This window comes from Anas acuta, chromosome 3 (assembly GCF_963932015.1).
Source record: "Anas acuta chromosome 3, bAnaAcu1.1, whole genome shotgun sequence".
In the NCBI taxonomy this organism is placed as follows: Eukaryota; Metazoa; Chordata; class Aves; order Anseriformes; family Anatidae; genus Anas; species Anas acuta.
Genome location: NC_088981.1, coordinates 43617675 through 43636305, shown reverse-complemented (window position 1 = coordinate 43636305; position 18631 = coordinate 43617675). Strand labels below are relative to the sequence as shown.

The 18631-nt window shown below is 35.8% G+C and overlaps 1 protein-coding gene across 1 annotated transcript in view; it reads right to left on the bottom strand.

The window, feature by feature from the left end:
• The window catches only part of WDR27 (WD repeat domain 27), a 122410-nt gene extending 104844 nt beyond the window's left edge, over positions 1-17566 (bottom strand). The window contains exons 1-13 of the mRNA XM_068676862.1: positions 17330-17566; positions 16537-16678; positions 14297-14421; positions 13726-13839; positions 12094-12145; positions 10681-10751; positions 9660-9774; positions 9046-9178; positions 6020-6123; positions 5539-5606; positions 4454-4587; positions 3600-3676; positions 1820-1898 (exon numbers count right to left, since the gene is read on the bottom strand). Of these exons, the coding sequence (XP_068532963.1) occupies positions 1820-1898; positions 3600-3676; positions 4454-4587; positions 5539-5606; positions 6020-6123; positions 9046-9178; positions 9660-9774; positions 10681-10751; positions 12094-12145; positions 13726-13839; positions 14297-14421; positions 16537-16678; positions 17330-17509 (1394 nt within the window). The 5' untranslated portion in view covers positions 17510-17566. The remainder of the gene's footprint in view (positions 1-1819; positions 1899-3599; positions 3677-4453; positions 4588-5538; positions 5607-6019; positions 6124-9045; positions 9179-9659; positions 9775-10680; positions 10752-12093; positions 12146-13725; positions 13840-14296; positions 14422-16536; positions 16679-17329) is intronic.
• Between the last annotated feature and the right edge of the window lie 1065 nt (positions 17567-18631).

The following is an 18631-nucleotide window of genomic DNA, read 5'->3' as shown; positions in this document are numbered from 1 at the left end:
TAACATCAGTAGGTAAGATAATGTGCACAATGAATGATAAAGGTATCTTTAATGATCTAATGCTGAAATTTATAGATAAGTTCTGCTTTCTGTGAGTTACTTTTTGGATAAAGCATTCTGAAGGCCAAAATCCATTCTCATAAAGTCCTCAGATATTTCTTTCTGCAGACTGAAGAAATGAGAAGAGTTTCAAAAAAGAGAGAGAATGCCTAGTACAGATTTTGAAGGAAAACTGGAACAACTGAAAGGGGAAGGTAAGTTTTGAGTTGACAAAACATAAAGCCAGCAAGTGCAGCACAACTCTTCATATAGCAACACCAGTTTCAACAAATAATAATCATTTAAAAAAAAATCAGGTGAAACAACAAAGGTGATTTTTTGGGATAAGGTGGAAGTCTGACACCCTGTTAGAAAGCAACTCAGAATGTTTCCCAGGGACGACTCTGGTGGGTGGGATGAATGAAAGGTATGAAGTTATGAATTAACTTTCCTACGCATCATCACAATGATGGCACACAACCAAGAACTCTTTCAACTAACAAGTAAACAAACAAGACACAAGAGACGAGGGTACAATCTTATAGAAGCCCTTAAGCCAGATTTAGTTTCCTCTGACACTGATTTTTTGATGAAGGAACATTTCAAGATATGTTCTCAATGAACACTTAAATGGTGAGTTTGATAAAACAAGGAAATTCTATGTCACAAAATTAGGGATGAGGTGAATAGATCTTTCCTGAACTAACAGAGTCCAGTGCTCAAGTTCATCCTATCTTACCTAAAGCTTTCAGGTTTAGAGAAACTGAAGAGAGAAGACAACACAGTCTGTATATTCACTGAACCAGGAACACACACAACACATTCAGGAATCATGGACCCCAGCAAAAATGGGTCCATCATTTCAAAGTCATTACATTTATTTTGAGGTCCCAGCCTCTAATAGTTGTTCTCGGAATATAAAACCAGAGCTCCCAGTAGCTAAAATTGTAAACCTAAGTGTTTTTTTTCCCCAGACCACTTAAAACGTACACAAGTCTACTGCTGACAGGCTTCATGTCTCAGTTCCAACACCCACTTGAATCCAAAATAAGGATAATTTCTCATATAATACCTTGCACCATTATATTTATGCTATAACAGTTATAATACACAAGAATGGTACTGTCCAGCATAATCCATACCAAAAATGAAGTGCCTTGTCTAGGATCACCATGAGCTTTGAGACACAGACATAAAATCTCCATTTCTCTGGGGAACTCTAGCACAACACTGCTCATTCCATCTGAGTGAACTGTTCATCCCAAGAGAAACCTTTGCAAGCATCCAAAGGACATAGGCAAAGTTACAGCAACTTTCAGAGAACTATTTCACAAGAGATTTTAGATGCTCCTAAAAAACAACCACTACCAAAAAGTTCTTCAAAGACAATACCACACCAGCAAGGAGAGGTTATACAACTCACAAAATTGTAACATAGCCCATCTCAACAGATGGCTAAGATGAAATGAAAGACGTACTTCTCTGTATGTTGACATGAGAATACTCTGTATGTGTAGAATGAGGGAAAGAGCTAAATGGGATGTGACATAGTACTTGGAAACAGGCACTATGCAAACGTACACAGAAATTTTCATTTCAAGACACCGATCAAAAGCTGTAAAACGTTTCTTTTACAACACATTTTTTAAAATATTTTGTTTGTTAATATAATATCTACCTTTTATGGGTCATTAATTTCACAGTGGTGAGACTACACATACCTATTATGTGATAAAATATACACCAGTAAAACAGCTAAAATACTAACATATCTACTCACCGTGGTGCTGCTGTATATCCTGATGACTGAATTTTATAATGGAAAACCAATGGCTGATCTTTCACAGTGCTTTTCACACCTATAGTAAAGTAACTTAATATTTATTAAAGTGTTTCTTAACATTATATTTTTACAAGTTTTTAGATGCACAGTTAAACTTCTGCTCTAGCAATTTTTAATGTCTCTTTATGTTACAAAGCATATTTATGAACAATTATTCTAAAATAGTGAATATTGAGAAAAGGAAAGAAATATAAGCTGTTCCTTTGAATAATATCCCTTCTCCAATAGTATTAAGTAGGAACTTCTCTAAACTTTGAACTAACAAAAATACTGTTCTGAGGATTTTTTTTCATCATTGACTCACAAATTTGTTTTGTAATTGCCTATTTTATGCTTAGATTTTATAAGCACTAGTTATAATCTATTCACGCCCTATATTTGTAACATAGAACAAATCCAAAGATTTTTAATAAACAGACTGGCAGGTACAAATAAATGTTTGTTCTTTTATGTGGCTTCAGAAGTCATTAATAAAAGCTGCAGTTATGCTGCTGTCCTGAGAAGCCTCAGCCTCCAATCAAAACTAAATTATTAGCATTTCCTATCAGCAGAAACAAACTAATTACATAAATGATGTAAAAGGGGAAAACTTGTTCATATTCCCAGAGGAAAACTTCAGGTGCATTGGCAGTGATCTTGTGAGCACATTCACCTATGCTGAGGATAGATGCGCCTTCAACTCCCACCAGCTATCCTCTCTTTCTAAGTAGTGAAGAGGCAAAAAAGGGTCCTTCCTGCGGAACTCCCAACACCACTTGCAATAATAGATTTATTTCCTTACAGCACCTAAACTATCTGAATGAGACATGTCAATGAGAGTAAAACTGGCATCAGTGCTGGGTTTCAGAAGCAGGCTGGAATTCTAGCTAAAACATTGTAGATGCATTCTCAAAATATCAAACAAAACTAAAAACATAACCTTTGACATTCTAGCACGTACATGAAGTACAATCAATATAATCAAAATAGATTATTCTACACATCTACAGCTAGCGGTAATATTCTATCTTTTCTAAAGAAAAGTTGATGATGAAAAACATATATATTCTGTCTATTTTCTGGACTTAGTTTTGCTATTGTTAAGCAAAGAAGCTACATGTGCTCCCACAGCAACTGGAAGTCTGATGTTTGGTTTTTAGTCAAATATCAGGAACCTGAGGCAAAACTTTCTAATCTTACAGGTATTAACAGAAGACTCTTCAGGATAAAATTAATCAAAACATGTTATTAGAATTAAGAAAGAAAATATAATATATTTTTATATAAATTTATTTATATAATATATATAAAAATATTTATATAATATATAATATATATTATGTATATATATAATATATAGAATACATATAAATATATAAATATATTATATTTATGTATAAAAATATATTAATTTTTATACATAAAAATATATTACATATTGTGAAAATACTTGTGGAAAATGTAAACTTTCTACACATTTCAACTATTTCAAAACCCAAAGTTCTCAGAGGATTATATTTAAAAGAAGAAAAATGCTATATTACCATTCACTACAAATACATATGTGGGATATGAAATATCAGCACAAGAATAAAATTCTTTCTAATGAAATAAAAATAAAATGCCGAGTATAAGAGAAATCAATATATTCATTATAATAGGCACCACATAGTGGAGTCAGTTATTGTTTTAAAATATATAACATTATTAGTTAATATCAAAATTGTTTTACACTTACCAAGTGTTTTCCTAGAAGGTTCCTTTTTGCTTTTATTTAAACCTTTACGCAATGGAGATTCTGGCGACAAAGAACACCTAAGTTATAAAGCCAAAACCACAAATCAATCAATGCAATGGACAAAAGCAACAGATTAGGAAAAGGTGTCAAAACTTTTTAGTTATTTGTGTGTATGTGTGCGATACCAGTGCGCTTTTTGGAGTGTATCACTTATTTCAGATACCCAGAAGCATAAGCAAGCCTCAGTCCAGACTATATTCACAGGCCAGTGCATTTACAGGTTAAAATCTCATTTCTTTGAATTCTAAGTGGTGATGTTACAAGCACTGAAATCTTCACTTCTCTTCGCTGTAAACTGTACATTTTCCAGTGACTTCAAGATCTCAGCATTTTCCTGAAAACCACTTCCAAGATCATGAAGGAGTCATCAGTAGTCACCATGGATTCACCAGGGGATGTGATACTTGACCAATGAACTCCTGGGATGAAATGACTGGACTGGTAGACAAGGGGAAAGCAATGGATATAGTCTACGTGGACTTTAGTAAGGCTTTTGACACTGTCTCCCATAAGATTCTCACAGAGAAGCTGATGAGGTATGGGATGGATGAGCACAGTGAGGGGGTTGAAAACTGGTTGAACAGACAGGCCCAGAGGGCAGTGATCAGTGGCCAAGGCCTAGTTGGAGGCCAGTAACCAGTGGAGTACTCCAGGGGCCAGTACTGGGTCCAATCCTATTCAACATCTATTCTAATAATCTGGATGATGGATCAGGGTGCTCCCTCAGCAAGCAAGAAAACAAACAAACAAACAAAAAAAAAGAAACAAACAAACCACTTCAAGTTATACTGTACCTGGCAATGACTGATAGACTCTTCTCACTTGTTCTTATGAAAATACCACCCTGCTGAGATCTCACCAATGCAGGAAGGTTAACCTCCAACACAGCAATCACATCTTCAAACATTGAGGTGATCACGCATAAAACCTGCAGCAATTATACTGCAAACTAACACTCCATGTACTTTGTAATTTAAGCTCTAAGTCATTTGTAGTAGAGAATTATTTTGTGTCATTTATGAAATTACTCAAAAATGTCCATCAATTTCATCTCACAGAGTTTTAAGCAGTAAAAAGTGCTTAATGCTTTCCTTCAAAAATATGCTTATGCTGCTTAAATATGTGCCCTAACAGACTTTCATACCTAACACTCACAGAAATCACACCACCTTCTACAATACAGATATTTATGCAGTAAGAGTCATGAGAAAAGAGTCACACACGGAGGAAAGACTGGTTTCAGAGTCATGCTGAGAACACACTGAGAACTGATTAACACAAGTGAATTACTTAAGTGAGAGAGCCTTCTTTAAAAGAAAACACTGCTATGTCAAATATGAAGCAAGGCTCAGCTCACTTCTATAAGAAAACTAATATAAAAAATGGAGCATAGAAACATCACCTTTATTTTCCTTAATAGCTCTTTTGGTGATTTTCCACAGAATTTTTCTCACAACTCAAATAGCATTAGCAGGTTTTTTTGGAAGGATTCAGAAGCAGTTCATCCCAGCATTTACTTGAGAAAAAAGTGTAACAACATGTATACGCTTTTCTCCCTTACGAAGTGCCTCTGCTCCCACAGTGGTCATTCTCAGTGTCCAAGGTACGCACCAACTACTATAAAAAACACTTCACTTTTTCTTATTAATCATTTCAGATAGTATCCAAATTGTGAGAGCTTTAAAACTACCCAGCTATTAAAAGTACTAAGCTCCATAAAGAATCAAGCACCTCCAGAGAAACTACTGTATAATTCACAAAAAAAAAAAAAAAAAAAACTCAAAGTTGTACATTAATCTGTAAATGAAATGCAGAATTAATGCTTATTAAAAAATGGAAATGTAAACATTCATTAAGTCAACGTTTAATGTATACTTACCTTTCCATTAACTGTCTTCTTAGTTAATGCACATGATACAGCAAACTGAATGCTTAGGCCACTGTAATCTTTACCAAAAAGAACATGGTGCTATAGAATTGTATTTATATTGAAAATGGAAAAAAAAATTTAAAACATAAAAAAATTACACAAGCTTGACAACATCATAACCCACTCTTTTCACTGTATATCATTCTAGCTTGTTTAAGAAGCTTCATATTGTAAAGCAGGAGTAGAACAACATCTAGTTAGGTTGTGGAATTTGATAAAAATTCATCACTAGCCACTACAGAAATCTAGCAGTGACATGTTTTGAAACAAGTCAGCAATGACAGAAAAACATATAAAAATAAAATATTAAAATAAAATATTTAAAAAAACTTCATTTCTACTGTATTATGCTATTTGGTAAACTAATTGTTATACTTTTATATCAGGTGACAAGAAAATTATGTTGTAGTCAGATACTTTATGATCATACCTTTGTAACATAAAAAAGCTTCCAATTCAAAGGTTGTCAAATTAATAATTAACAATCCAGTAGAGGTTCCTATCCAAAAATAGCTAGTATTCAGGGTGTAAGGTCTAATAAAAAAAAAAAAAAAAAAAAAAAGTGAGTGTGATGAAGAAGCTATTCTTATTACAAGATACAATAATACTCATTACCAATTCCACTATGACAACAATAAAATCTTTATTGGAGTGATTTATTAAGTCTGCAGTGTTTTTTAAATCTGTAGGATAAAGTACAAATCTTCAATCAAACTTTGTGAAGTTTTGAAAACTAGGAAGAGAACACAATTCTTCATTTCATGTAATTGCTCGTGGCAAATCTAAAACAGCATAGGATATACTTCAAAAATTACTGTGGTTTGTAAGAGCTGGGAGATGCTGTAAAAGCACTGTATGCACACAAAGTAAATTCGAATGAAGAGGTAAATCTAAATATTTCCTTACTTTTACCATCTGAAATATGAACACAGAAAAAAAAAAAAAAAACGCGAAACTTCAGGTGGTTTTGGTAGACTACAACAGTACAAGAGATGAAACAGCAAAAATTAGGGGAAAAAAATAAAAAGGCAAGCTTCAACTGTCTGCATCAGTCTTTGCCTAGTGGTCATAATATTGCAGTTATGTAATGAAATCCAGTGTTTGCCAACACCACAGAGCAGACCAACTGGCTACAGCTTCAGTCAGCACCCTCACGGAAGTAAAACGTTATCAAGCATAACTTGATAATACCAAATAAATGTTGCCATTCTCAAAAACTAAAAATGTTTTGATGCCACAGTAAATAAGATCTGTCATAAATATTTAAATATTTTTTGCAAATAGAAGTGAGTACACTTATCTATTTGATTTGCAAAGTCAGACCACAAAAGTTGAAATGAGGATATAGAAAAACACAAAGTTGATGGTTGGCATGAAAAGAGTCACCACAGTGGTTTAATACTTTTTTTTTTTTTTGTGCTCTGTATAGTTTTATTTGTGGTTTGCACTGCTTTCATATACTGAAAATACAGACTGAATTAATTTGTGAATTCTTTGAAATGTTTATACAGTGAGAAGTGGTATTATCAAGTTATTAGGAAAAATGATATCAAGTTATATACACAGGAAGTTGATTTCACACTGACTTTACAATAATAAAATGTCATTTGTTGCAATGAAATTATTCACGTTCAAAAAGCTTAGGGAAATATGAAACCCATAAAATTTTTGTACACCAGTATTGCAGAAGCATTTGATTTTTGCATTTCTTTGCAGGCAGGAAAAGTGGCAAAATCCAGGACTGGTCAACTGTTCAAACGAATCTGAACCTCTACTAAAAAAAAAAAAACAACACACGATAATTTAAAAATCAAACGGAAAACTACTTTTAACCACAAAACTTTTAAAACAAACCATTGTGAAACTTTTTTATAGTAAAAATTTAAAAATCATGGTGGTTTAGAAGCAGAACAAAATGTTCTTGATGCCATAGCTAAAAGGCTAATTAGTCTTTACAATGCCAGGTGTACAGTTCCAGGCAATACCAGGAGAATAGTAATGCTATCTCTATTGAGAGCTAACAGGGGTATTTCTATTCAGTGGTTTATTTTACTTAAGCCACTGGTGTGGATTTATTTCAGGCAACCATTTCCAAAAAAGACATTGAAAAAGAAGTGAGACTGAGGTTCAGAAAAGGTTCAAAAGAAAATGTTAAAAATTGGTATGAGGTACAGAAAATATGCCTTATACAGGGCTCAAACTATTTTATCCAGGATTAAGTATGGAGATAACTTGATAGTGACCTGTAAGTAGCTATGCAAGGAGGGAACTTGATAATAGCTGGCTCTGGATTACCAGAATAAAAAACATACAAAGAGCCAATAACTGTACATCACAAGTAATTCAGATGAGAAGTAGAATGGAATGAGTCAGTTACTGGGAAAACTTACACAGGGACATAGTGAATTCTTCATTGCTAGAAAACTAGACATGTTTAAGGAGGTCTAATCAAATCTATAGTTTTCATGAAGGTAAAGCTGTCAAGATTTGAGAGTGGTATTATACAAGCATTAAAACAAATTGACTGTAATTATTCCTCTCTTGGTCTTAGAGGTCTGATATCCCATTCAAGTAAGTCTGAGATGTATGTCTCAGAACTCACCATTTCCTTCCTCTCTAAGGTAGAAAATGTGGGCATCATGGAAATAGCTGTTTGTAAATAATTACCTCAATTTGACATAAAGTCAAACAAAATGATCCAAGACTGATGGATATTTTTCTTCTCTCTTTATCAAAAATGTTTATAAATCTAACCAGAGTATTAATCAGCTATACCTGTACAACCCACCTGAGAGCAAAGACTGGAATAAACATTTGCTGAAACACAACTTGGCTGAGAAATTTTTCCAAGTGCCAGTTATAGATAACAATAAAATCAAATTGTTCTATGAAACATTTATTGTGACCGTATCTGGAATAGACTCCTGGATGTCTGTTAATAAGGTTAAACTTCTCTCCAGGAAAGAGCTGCAATATAAGATTTAATTTAGATATACATCCTTTACTTGGCCAACCAGTTCCATAGGAACCATCATGATTTGAAATGTCTGTCTCTCTGACAGGCTATGAAGTTTAAACATTTACATTAGGAAGGCAAACTGACACAGGCACGCAGCGACTGCATCAGAAGCTAAAAATAAATTTGACTTATTAATTCTAATTAAATACTTTTAACTTGTTAGTTCTGATCAGCTGGTATCAAGAGATACCAAAGTGGATATTCCCATTTTCATAAAATTATTTTTCAGACTAGTAACCTGTTTTAACTTTGTATCACTTTCTGTATATTATCTAAGAGTAGATCACTAAAACTTGCAGATGACTGAATATATTCTCTGTTTTACCTGTCACATTAAAAAAGAAATAGTAAATTGAAGTGAAAGTATTTTGAGAACCAACAGGAACTCCTAGGAATAGATTCCAGTCATATACTTGGTAATATTTTAATGGACTTACATGTTTTCTTCGTTACAGAAACATTCTGAGCAGTCGCAGTGTTCAATTAGGAGGATAGACAATGATGTTTCCACTGATCCTTCTGGTCTCACGCTGTTTGTTTTGCAAAGCTTGGAATTATTTTGTCTTTCACCTAAAGACAGCCAATCAACAATACCATCTATGCACAAAACAATGAAATGAGGGAAACGGATGGCATTTAAGAGAGGATTCGAAGTAATATAGTAAAGTAGCATGAAATACATGTAAGACCACAATTAATTTCCATTTCAAAAGATGGAGGTAGCCTAAGAGCCAGCCTTCTTGAAACAGCTCTCCTCAATACTGTGTTATTTTTAGTACTATTTTCTTTCAAACACTTAATAAATTCTGAAAAGTTTACTTAAGGACTGAAAATGATTTGTAGAAGCTAGGTACATTCATATCAAAAAGTGACTCTGAAAGCCATATACCAACAGCCCCTAAATATGCTTTACCTCAGCTTCAGTAAGAATTCCATGTCATTGAGATTCATTAACTCTATCACTTATAATAAATTCTCATGGTATCAAAGGCACACACACAATTACCAATAATAATTGAAATATATCAGCATCTTGGAAGAACTATGCTACCTGATTCTTTGCCAGATTTCCAGATTTTATTACAGAATTTCTCTTGCTCTTTCTTTAAGTCAATACGTGCCACACAACGGTAATTATGATCAGTGATTAAACTGAAGATCCGGAGCTGCAAGAAAAAGTAAAAATAATTGCAATAACTTCTTGATACTAAACATAAAGCTTACATGGATAAGACCTAGAGGTCCAATACTAAAGACGTAATTAATATATTTTTATACATTATATATGATACAATTAATGTTTTTTTTATATTTGGAATCTCACCTTGGACTGAAATTAAATTATGAATTTATATTCCAAGATCATCAATGGTTATCTTCAATATCAGCAATAGAAGCCACTGTCAATTTAAACTGCATGTCTAATTCCCATGTTTAAATCTTTGAAAAACACTTCTCACAGATTATTTCTAACAATTAAAAATCAAAGGTATTGTGCACACAATTTTTCACTGAGCCATGGAAATAAATATCATTTTTACCTTTTTCTTTTTAGGCACCACTATAGTTAAGTGTTTAAACAACAACGAGTAGCCTTTAAATGCTATAGAAAAATCTCAGGTAAATATATTCTCAACATTAAATTAAAGAGCAGCTGAAATGCATAGTCACATTATCATATTTTGCTTAGAATTCCACCACACTGAAATCCTGGCCTCTCTGATTTATTGTCATGGGTTTCAACCATTGGCCAAAAAAGTACAATTCTGTTTTACACCTTTTTTTCTATTAAAATGGATGTACTTATAGACCCTCAGCGTACGCATGCTATGTACTTACTGATTGTAGTTCTAAAACCTTTCCTGGTTTTCAGGAAGAAGATCACATTATGTAATAGAGGTATTATACACCTCGCATGGTTCATACTCAAAGCAATGAATTATGCTTACAAAAATAATTGTTGTAACAACTCAACATTTGTATGCAAATTGTGAAGATTTTTGCTAGACAGATAATTAATAACAGGTGAGTGTTTTGTCATACAGAGTTTAATTTTTATGTCTAATTCTTACCTGTCCGTCACCACATCCAGTGATAATCTGTTTACTTTTTTCATCAATTAGCAGGCTTTGCAAAGGATATGCTGCGCCAAAAGAGGTGCAATTATTTCCAGAGTACACAGAAATCAGATATTTTATTAAAACACGCAATTCAAAACTTGCCTCCTATTGATAAGGACAGGTGAAAAACAACAACACCCTTACTGCAATCCTTACAGCTGCAAAGGGCCATTGCTTTTGCATTGCAATGGGCTTTCCACTTGCAGGTCTGCAGCCTGCCTTTCATCCAAGTTGCCATGGCAGTGCTTTTGGGTAACCTTCTAAATCACTACCATGACAGTGGTTTTCCACATGCTTTCACCCAAGCTGCTATGGCAATGGTTTTCAGAGCCCCTGTAGTAGTAGTTTTCCCTTGCTGCTCCTACACAATTATTCTCATGGCCTTTTACCTGCAAACCTTGATATTAGTGTTAAAAAAAGCTTTTCAAGTGTTGCAATTGCCATACGTGTAGGCAATGGGGGTGGTCTCCCTTCTTCCTCTCCTTTCCTACCATGTGGTTAGAACTCTTAGTTTACTTTTGGGCATATAATAATAATAATAATAATAATAATAATAATAATAATAATAATAATAATAATAATAATAATAATAATTATTATTATTATTATTATTATTATTATTATTATTTTAATAATAATAGTAATAATAATAATAATAATAGTAATAATAATAATATATTATCGTATCATAATAATGATAATAATGATAATGATGATGATACGATGAATAATAATAATAATAATTAACAAAGACTAAAAACTAACTCCCATGCACCTGTTGTCTCTAGTCAAAGTATGCTCCAACCTGTACTAGCTGCACCATAAGCAGGAACAATGAGCACAGAGTTTAAGCAGGTCCCAGTGAAAACTATCTGTTACTTCAGGAGACATTTTATTGGCGAGGCATGTCCTTGCTGCACTAGAGATGTTTGTATTCCTCTTCATTCCTTTCGTTCTCTTTCCACAAAAGTCACTGACATTTTTAAAGTCAATGTATGCCTTTAGCTAGAGACCCTGTTAATAAATCTACCTATGGTACACAAAATGTCCTTTCATGTCATATACAAAACTTGAAAGAAAGAAAGTCTATAGAGAGTGGAGCTGTATCTACAAAACAAAAGAGCTCCTATTTGTATATCTCACTAATTGCCAAGAGTTATATGCACTCCCTGTACAAACAGAAATGCTTATGAAAGTACACTAAAACTATCTACCCTGAAAAGAAATGGCTTTAAAGGACAATATATTTACTAGCATATAATTTATTAGAAATATTTTGACTAGCTCAACTAAATACATCTATAATGAATTTATTTTATTGTCAAAGACAGATGTTATGAAAAGGTACATAAAAATAAAAATTACCTGTTAATATTCCTGACTGATATATTAACAGACCAGTAGAATACTCCCATACCTTTAGGGGGAAATAATAAATAAATAAAGATAGGCATCTACTTAGATCTTTGAGGAAAACACAAACTTAAAGGCCATCAAGTGGTGAAAACAGGGAAACGCAACCCTTGATACAATACAGTAAGGTTATTTTCAGCAGCTGTTGTTTTGTTTTTCACCCCATGTTCACGTTTGTTTAACTGATAAGGAAACCCACCTGGTATGGATACACAAAGCAATCAGAAGTTAAGAGATCTTGAAAGTTAAGCTAAAATAATGTAAAGACATACACTTGAACTTGTTCTAGATTTCACACAGGAAGTTTGCATGATTTCACAATTTTGCTATTGGGCCCTACAATAAGAGATTATTAGTAGTAATAATGCTAATTATTATGATCTATATATTCACAAAAAAAAATCAGCTTTCATCATTATGTTGACTAAGAAAGCTAAATAAAAACAAAACTCTCCTCTCATGCTGCTACTCCTACAAGCCTTCCTCAACACAATTTCTTCTACTACGTTTACAATAGCTATCACAGCATAGATTAAAAGCATTGCAGCCAGACAGCCCCTGCGCTCCAAACATGGCTGTGTGCCTTTGTATATCTCCCAAGCTTTTTGCTTTGTTCATGCTTCAATATTCTACTAAAAAGCTGCTTCCTAGATTTTGTTTTTCATTTTATCTGAAGAGATTCTCACCCATTGCAGTTCTTTACCCTGGTAAAAGGACTAGGGCAGCATGAGGCTTTGGATGTCCTGTGTCCTGTAACCACTGGAGCCAACTACCATAGACTCCAGTGTTGCTGCCCTTAGAGAATTGCCCCTAACCTGCAAAATAAGTCAGGGCAAATAAAGTAGAAAGACAGTCTTACTAAATTATTTGATAGACTTGACAGATTTTTTCATCTGATTGTCATTTTAGTCCCAATTTTTATCCGGGTGAAAACACCTTATCTTTAGAACTTTGTTTAATTTATCAATTCTTCATCAAAATCATAAGAAAGATCATAAAGAGCTTTTCTTTAGTCATTTTCACCTTTATTTAATTTATTCAGTCAATGTAAACTAAATAAGAAACAATCAGAAAGTCAGAATTATTATTTCCTAAAATTCTAATTCAATCTTTGCATTTTCTTTGTTCAAGACAAGGACAAAAATCAAACCAGCATTTTCTCAGAGATCCATAAAAATTAAATTTAAAAATAAATATATGTAAATTTGCACTTTACATAACAAAAAATGCTGTTTACAAAAAAAACAGCAAAATCTGCTTTTACTTCAGCATGTTGAATCAAATGTTGGGCTATGTTTAGAGGGATATAGAGGGATATATTTTTAAATTATATATATATATAATGTATATATTATATTTATATATAATATATATAATTTAATTTATATTATATTATATATATATATAATATTATACACATATATAATAATTTCCCTAGCATCTCTTAAGAACAATGTCATGATTTCTACAAAGTCAAAGATGATTTTTGCTTAACTTGCAGTAAACATTTGTAAAGAAAAAAGACAACTTTACTTCAAAAATTCACTATATATCTTTTAAAGTGCAGCTCTACAATTTCCTTGCCTTAAAGCTTCTGTCTTCAGACACTGATATAAGCACATTTCTCTGCCATGTGCAAAATTCAGCAGCAGTAACTGGACCCAGGTGACCATTCAATTCAGCTAGTATAGCTTCATTCTGTGATAAGTTTAGCCAAAACAAAAACAAATCAGATTTAAAACAAAAACTGACAATTAGTTCAAGCTTTTAATAATTAATAATTATTATTAAAAATATCAGATTTGTGTTCAAAATATAAATTCAGTAAGATTTTTCTTAAGCCAAATGCAGCCCTTTATATCATTCTGCTGGCAAAAACACTAAATGCTACATTTGCTTCTTCAAAATGAATGATGTAGGAGTAATTTTTCAGATATTGTCAGAATGTTTTCTACTTCTAAGTTATTGAGGTATTGTTTCAACTTTTTATTCTAGTCTCTTATCCAGTATATGATTCATTATAAAGCATTAGTTAATACTTATTTTCATGTATATGAGAAGATGACTGAATTTGATTAATTATTCTGACACAACTGTATCATTATAATAAGCTAAAGGAGCAATATCAACATAGCTAAAAAGAATGGTATCTCACCTTTGCACTTAACACGTAGATCCGATTTTCAGCACATACTGCCACTTGTTGATCATCTGGACTAAACCTTACATGAAGCACTATTCCCAAAAGAGTTCCAATAATAATTCCTTGAGGTGTTATCCCTGCAGAAATTTTATTAAGACTCAATAAATTCTAAAACTCTAGTGAAGTTTGATTCTCAGAAACATTGCACAACAGTTACCTAACCACACACCTATGCCAGCATCTGTCAGGAAGATGTACAAAATAACAGAGTTTAATAATCAGAGACTTGTAAAACAGTTTGGAAGGGACCTTTAAAGATCATCTAGTCCAATCCCAGGCTATTGGAAAGCAAAGCACAAAACTATGCACCAGGATTTCTCCATCTGCCTCGTTGCCTAGACAATATCTGGTGCTCTCTGAGATACTAATAATAAGTGTGCTGATCAAATTATATTTTCATTGAAAACTGCCACGGACAGGATTTTTGGAGTAGGGTGATGAGCCCAGAGAACCCAGTAGTGACATGTTCATTTTGGAGGTAAGGAATCCTGATTCAAGCCCAGCAGAACAGAGGTTTGAAAAATATTTCTTCTGGGTGAGTATTTCAGCCACTCAGCCACTAAGCAAGGGGGACTTTCCTTATCTTGATTTTAATTCCTCAGTGGGAAAGGGTTAAAGGAGGGGGTATGTCACTAAAAATCATAGCAGTTTGATGATGAAGATAAGCAGTTTGATGATAGCTTTGAGAACAGGTTCATGTTTCATCCCTCTCTTCAACACAAAATTGAAGACAATTGAACACAAAATCAACCATCTCAGTGGTTCTAGCAGGTTGGCTTTTACAGATTTGTACTTTATGATGCTACTTTTAACGATGTGAAGAGGCTTTGGATATCTTGTTAAATTTTAGGATTTCATAGGCAGAAGATTAACTAGAAGAGTCACAACAGCTATAGATTGTCCATTTCTTGTTTTTACCCCAAATGCTGTGGAGTCTTTTACAGCAGATTAATGTGTCAAGGTCTATCAGAATGGAGAGATGGATCACACAAAGAATTCCTTAACTACCTTGATATATTTGTTAAAAATATGGCAAGAAAAAGTAGGCCAAAATTGTGCAGAGAGTACAGTCTGTGGTGACAAAGACTATACAGCTTCTGCTGAAGAGCCTGTGGATAGAGAACAGGGGAAGAAGGAAGTCTAGCAGCATTGAATCTCGCTCTCAGATGTCTTTGTATTAAAACTACCCATACTGTCTGCCTTTTGCTGCCTATACCTATCTTCCATTTTTGTTTTCCCCATAATTCTTAGTCCCATTTCACGCCCACTCCCTGAATTGTGCTTTGATTCTCTGTGTTACACTTATATGGATTCAGATGTAGTGATGACAGGTATTACTAAAGTACTTCAAATGTTGATATTTCTTTACAACATTTATTTTCATAATATGTAGAATTCAGTGTGGATCAGAGTACAAGACACTACTCCCACACATTTAATCATAGGCAAATCTATGAAATTTTTAGTAGTGATGGACAACACCACACCACTCTTTCACAATAGAGGCTCCAAAAGAGGTCCATAATGATTCCCAACTCTCACACTATATTAATATTTTTTTGGACTTTGGGGGTCTTGATCTCTTTCATTCTCTTTTGTTATTCCTCTACTTCCCAGTCAATTTAAGCTCAAAGTGGAGTTAGCACTGCTTCCTAGAATCAAACTCCATCTGTTGAGGCTCCAACCCTCACTGGTGTTCAGGACATTAGAACATGCGCATTTTTTGTGACTTCTCACCATACTTCACTCATGCACTCCCCTCCTAGATCAGATACTTGCACGTCTCTCTTTCACACACACATACACACAACAGTGTTTCAGAGGCAGGAGAGGAAGGACCAGACAAAGCAAGATGGAGCACACTAGTTCTGCACATATTCTAGAAAAGTTAGCATTTAGTGATTTTGTCATTGCATGCTTAGTTAAGCAGTGCTGGCATGCTTATAATGTCAGTGTCCCTTTTGTGGCACAGTGGTAAAACCTGTCTTCACAGTGCTTCTCTGAGTTTTCTCTGACAGGTCTATACACCGAGGTCTCTGTTGTTGCTGCTGCTTACTCGTTTTTCCCCAGCTGTACCAGGCTCCCAGCGGCCCACCAGCTGCTGAGCAGTGCCCAGCTCCATGGCCAGGACCACGGCCAGTTCCCGGCTGTGCCGCGCTGCCCCTGTGGTGGGTAGGTAGCTGATACTCTACCTTCTTGCTCTTTCTGCGCACATTCAGCCAGATTCCACACGATCACGCACTCACGGGAAGCAGAGCAGAGAAGAAGTGGCTCGGATTTATTTCCAAACGACAGTGCAGAAACCGAGTGCTGATGTCCTAACAAATGTAGTGGCTGACAAACGTACATAAAGAAGAGTTAAATGAGTCACTTCAAATTAACATTACAAACAGTGCAAAATTATAAACGGATAATGTTTGAGCAATTAACAAAATTGTTCCAAACTCATTTTTCTTTATTGCTCCAAAATCACTTAATAAATTACAATATAGCTGCACTGGGTCTGGCTGGGACCAAGTAAACATCCCTCACACTAGTTTGTATGGTGCCATTCTGGATTTTGTGACCAAACTAGTGACGACAATACACAACATTTTAACTGCTGCTGAACAGTGCTTTCAAGGCTTTCTCATTTTGCCAGCCTGTCCCCACAGCATCCAGCAAGCTGTCTGTGAGCAGGCAAGAAGCTGGGAGCTGACGCAGCTGGGACAGGTGACTCGAGCTGGCCAAAGGGATATCCCATACCAGTGACATCAGGCTCTGCAACAGAACTGGAGTGTGAGAAGATGGTGTTAGGGGTTGTCTTCTATGGTGGCGATTGCTCAGAGGGTGGCTGGAAATCGGTCTGTTTGTAGGAAGTGGTGGGAAATTGTTTTTCATTGCATTATTCATACTCTTTCCTTTTCACATTAACCTGTGTCTCCCGACCCACGCCTTTTTCTCACTGCTGCCCTGGGGATTCCCTCTCCCACCCTGTGCTGTTACCTGTCCGGCCGTGCTCCAGACGCACAGCTCCCTTTTGTTCAGCGGGAAGGCGCAGTAGGGGTGGCAGCACGCCGGCTGCACGAAGCGGGCCGACAGCCGCGATCTCACCGCGTGTTTTTCGCAGACAACACCGGCTTTGCCTCTCCCCGCAGCGCAACGCCGCGCCCCGTCCCTTTCCATCCTGCCTCAGGGCCACGGCAGCACCGGGGCCATGTCCCCGGCTCCTCACGGCGAGGCGGCCCCGCGGCCCCGCGCCCAACGGCCGGGCCGTTACCACGGAGAGGCGACGCTGACGGGGCGCGGCCGCGACCGCCCCCGCCCCGAGCACCGGGCGCTGTGCTGAGAGGCGGCCCCATTCACCGCTCGGGACACGCAGCGTGGCTTTCCTAAAATAATTCCCCCCCCCGAGAACGCTGGATGGGGGCTTTCTTCTGACAGTCTGCAGTTGTGAACGCCCCGTGGCGGTTTAGTCGTGGGGGAATAAAGGCTGGCGAAGCACAAAGGTGCTGCTCAGGCGGGCAAACGGTGCTGAGGAGTGAAGAGCTTGCTCTGAAGCATGTTGGGCACTTGTCTGCAGCTGTCCCTGAGCATCTCAGGGTGCTTTTTCTAATTCGTTGCACTGCAGCTCATCCTCACCTTTCGATGTTTGTAGCTACAATACTTCCAGCAACCCACAATTCATATAAATTAGGGAATGAGAAGAAATCCAAAAAACCATCAGAGATCTTGAACCGACTTCTCACCTGATCAAGCAGGAGTTAGAACACCAACTCCATTGCCACAGCTGAACCCCGATCCAGCAAAGTCAGCTCGATCGAGACGGATGCAGTGAGAAACGTACAGCACGCTGCATCCCCAGGCAAAGTAACCCCTAGCGATGTCCCAATCCAGCGCAACACAACGCTAAAGGACCCCGGCCCCAGCAGGTCCTCATAGCTTGGGTATCCACCTATTCAACATGAAACAAATAGATAAATAAATAAACAAACAAAAAATAAATAAATAAAAAGACCATGTTATGGAATTTTAGGGAAACACCAGTTCCCCGTCATGTCATGTTTTTGTGTGCTTTTGTGACTAATCTCAATACCCAATCATTTTAAGAGCAACTTTAACTAATGCGATTTAGCAGCCTTAATAGTTTATTGTGTTTTGAGCAGTTGGTAAAAGACCGATGTTGATGTTAAGAAAGCTCAGCCTTAGTGGAATCTACGTTTGTCAGGTCCACGCAGCCCATCTGTTTGAGATAGGCATGGACAAAAGTTACGTGGGTTTTAAGAAATTGGAGAGCTAGGGTTTGAA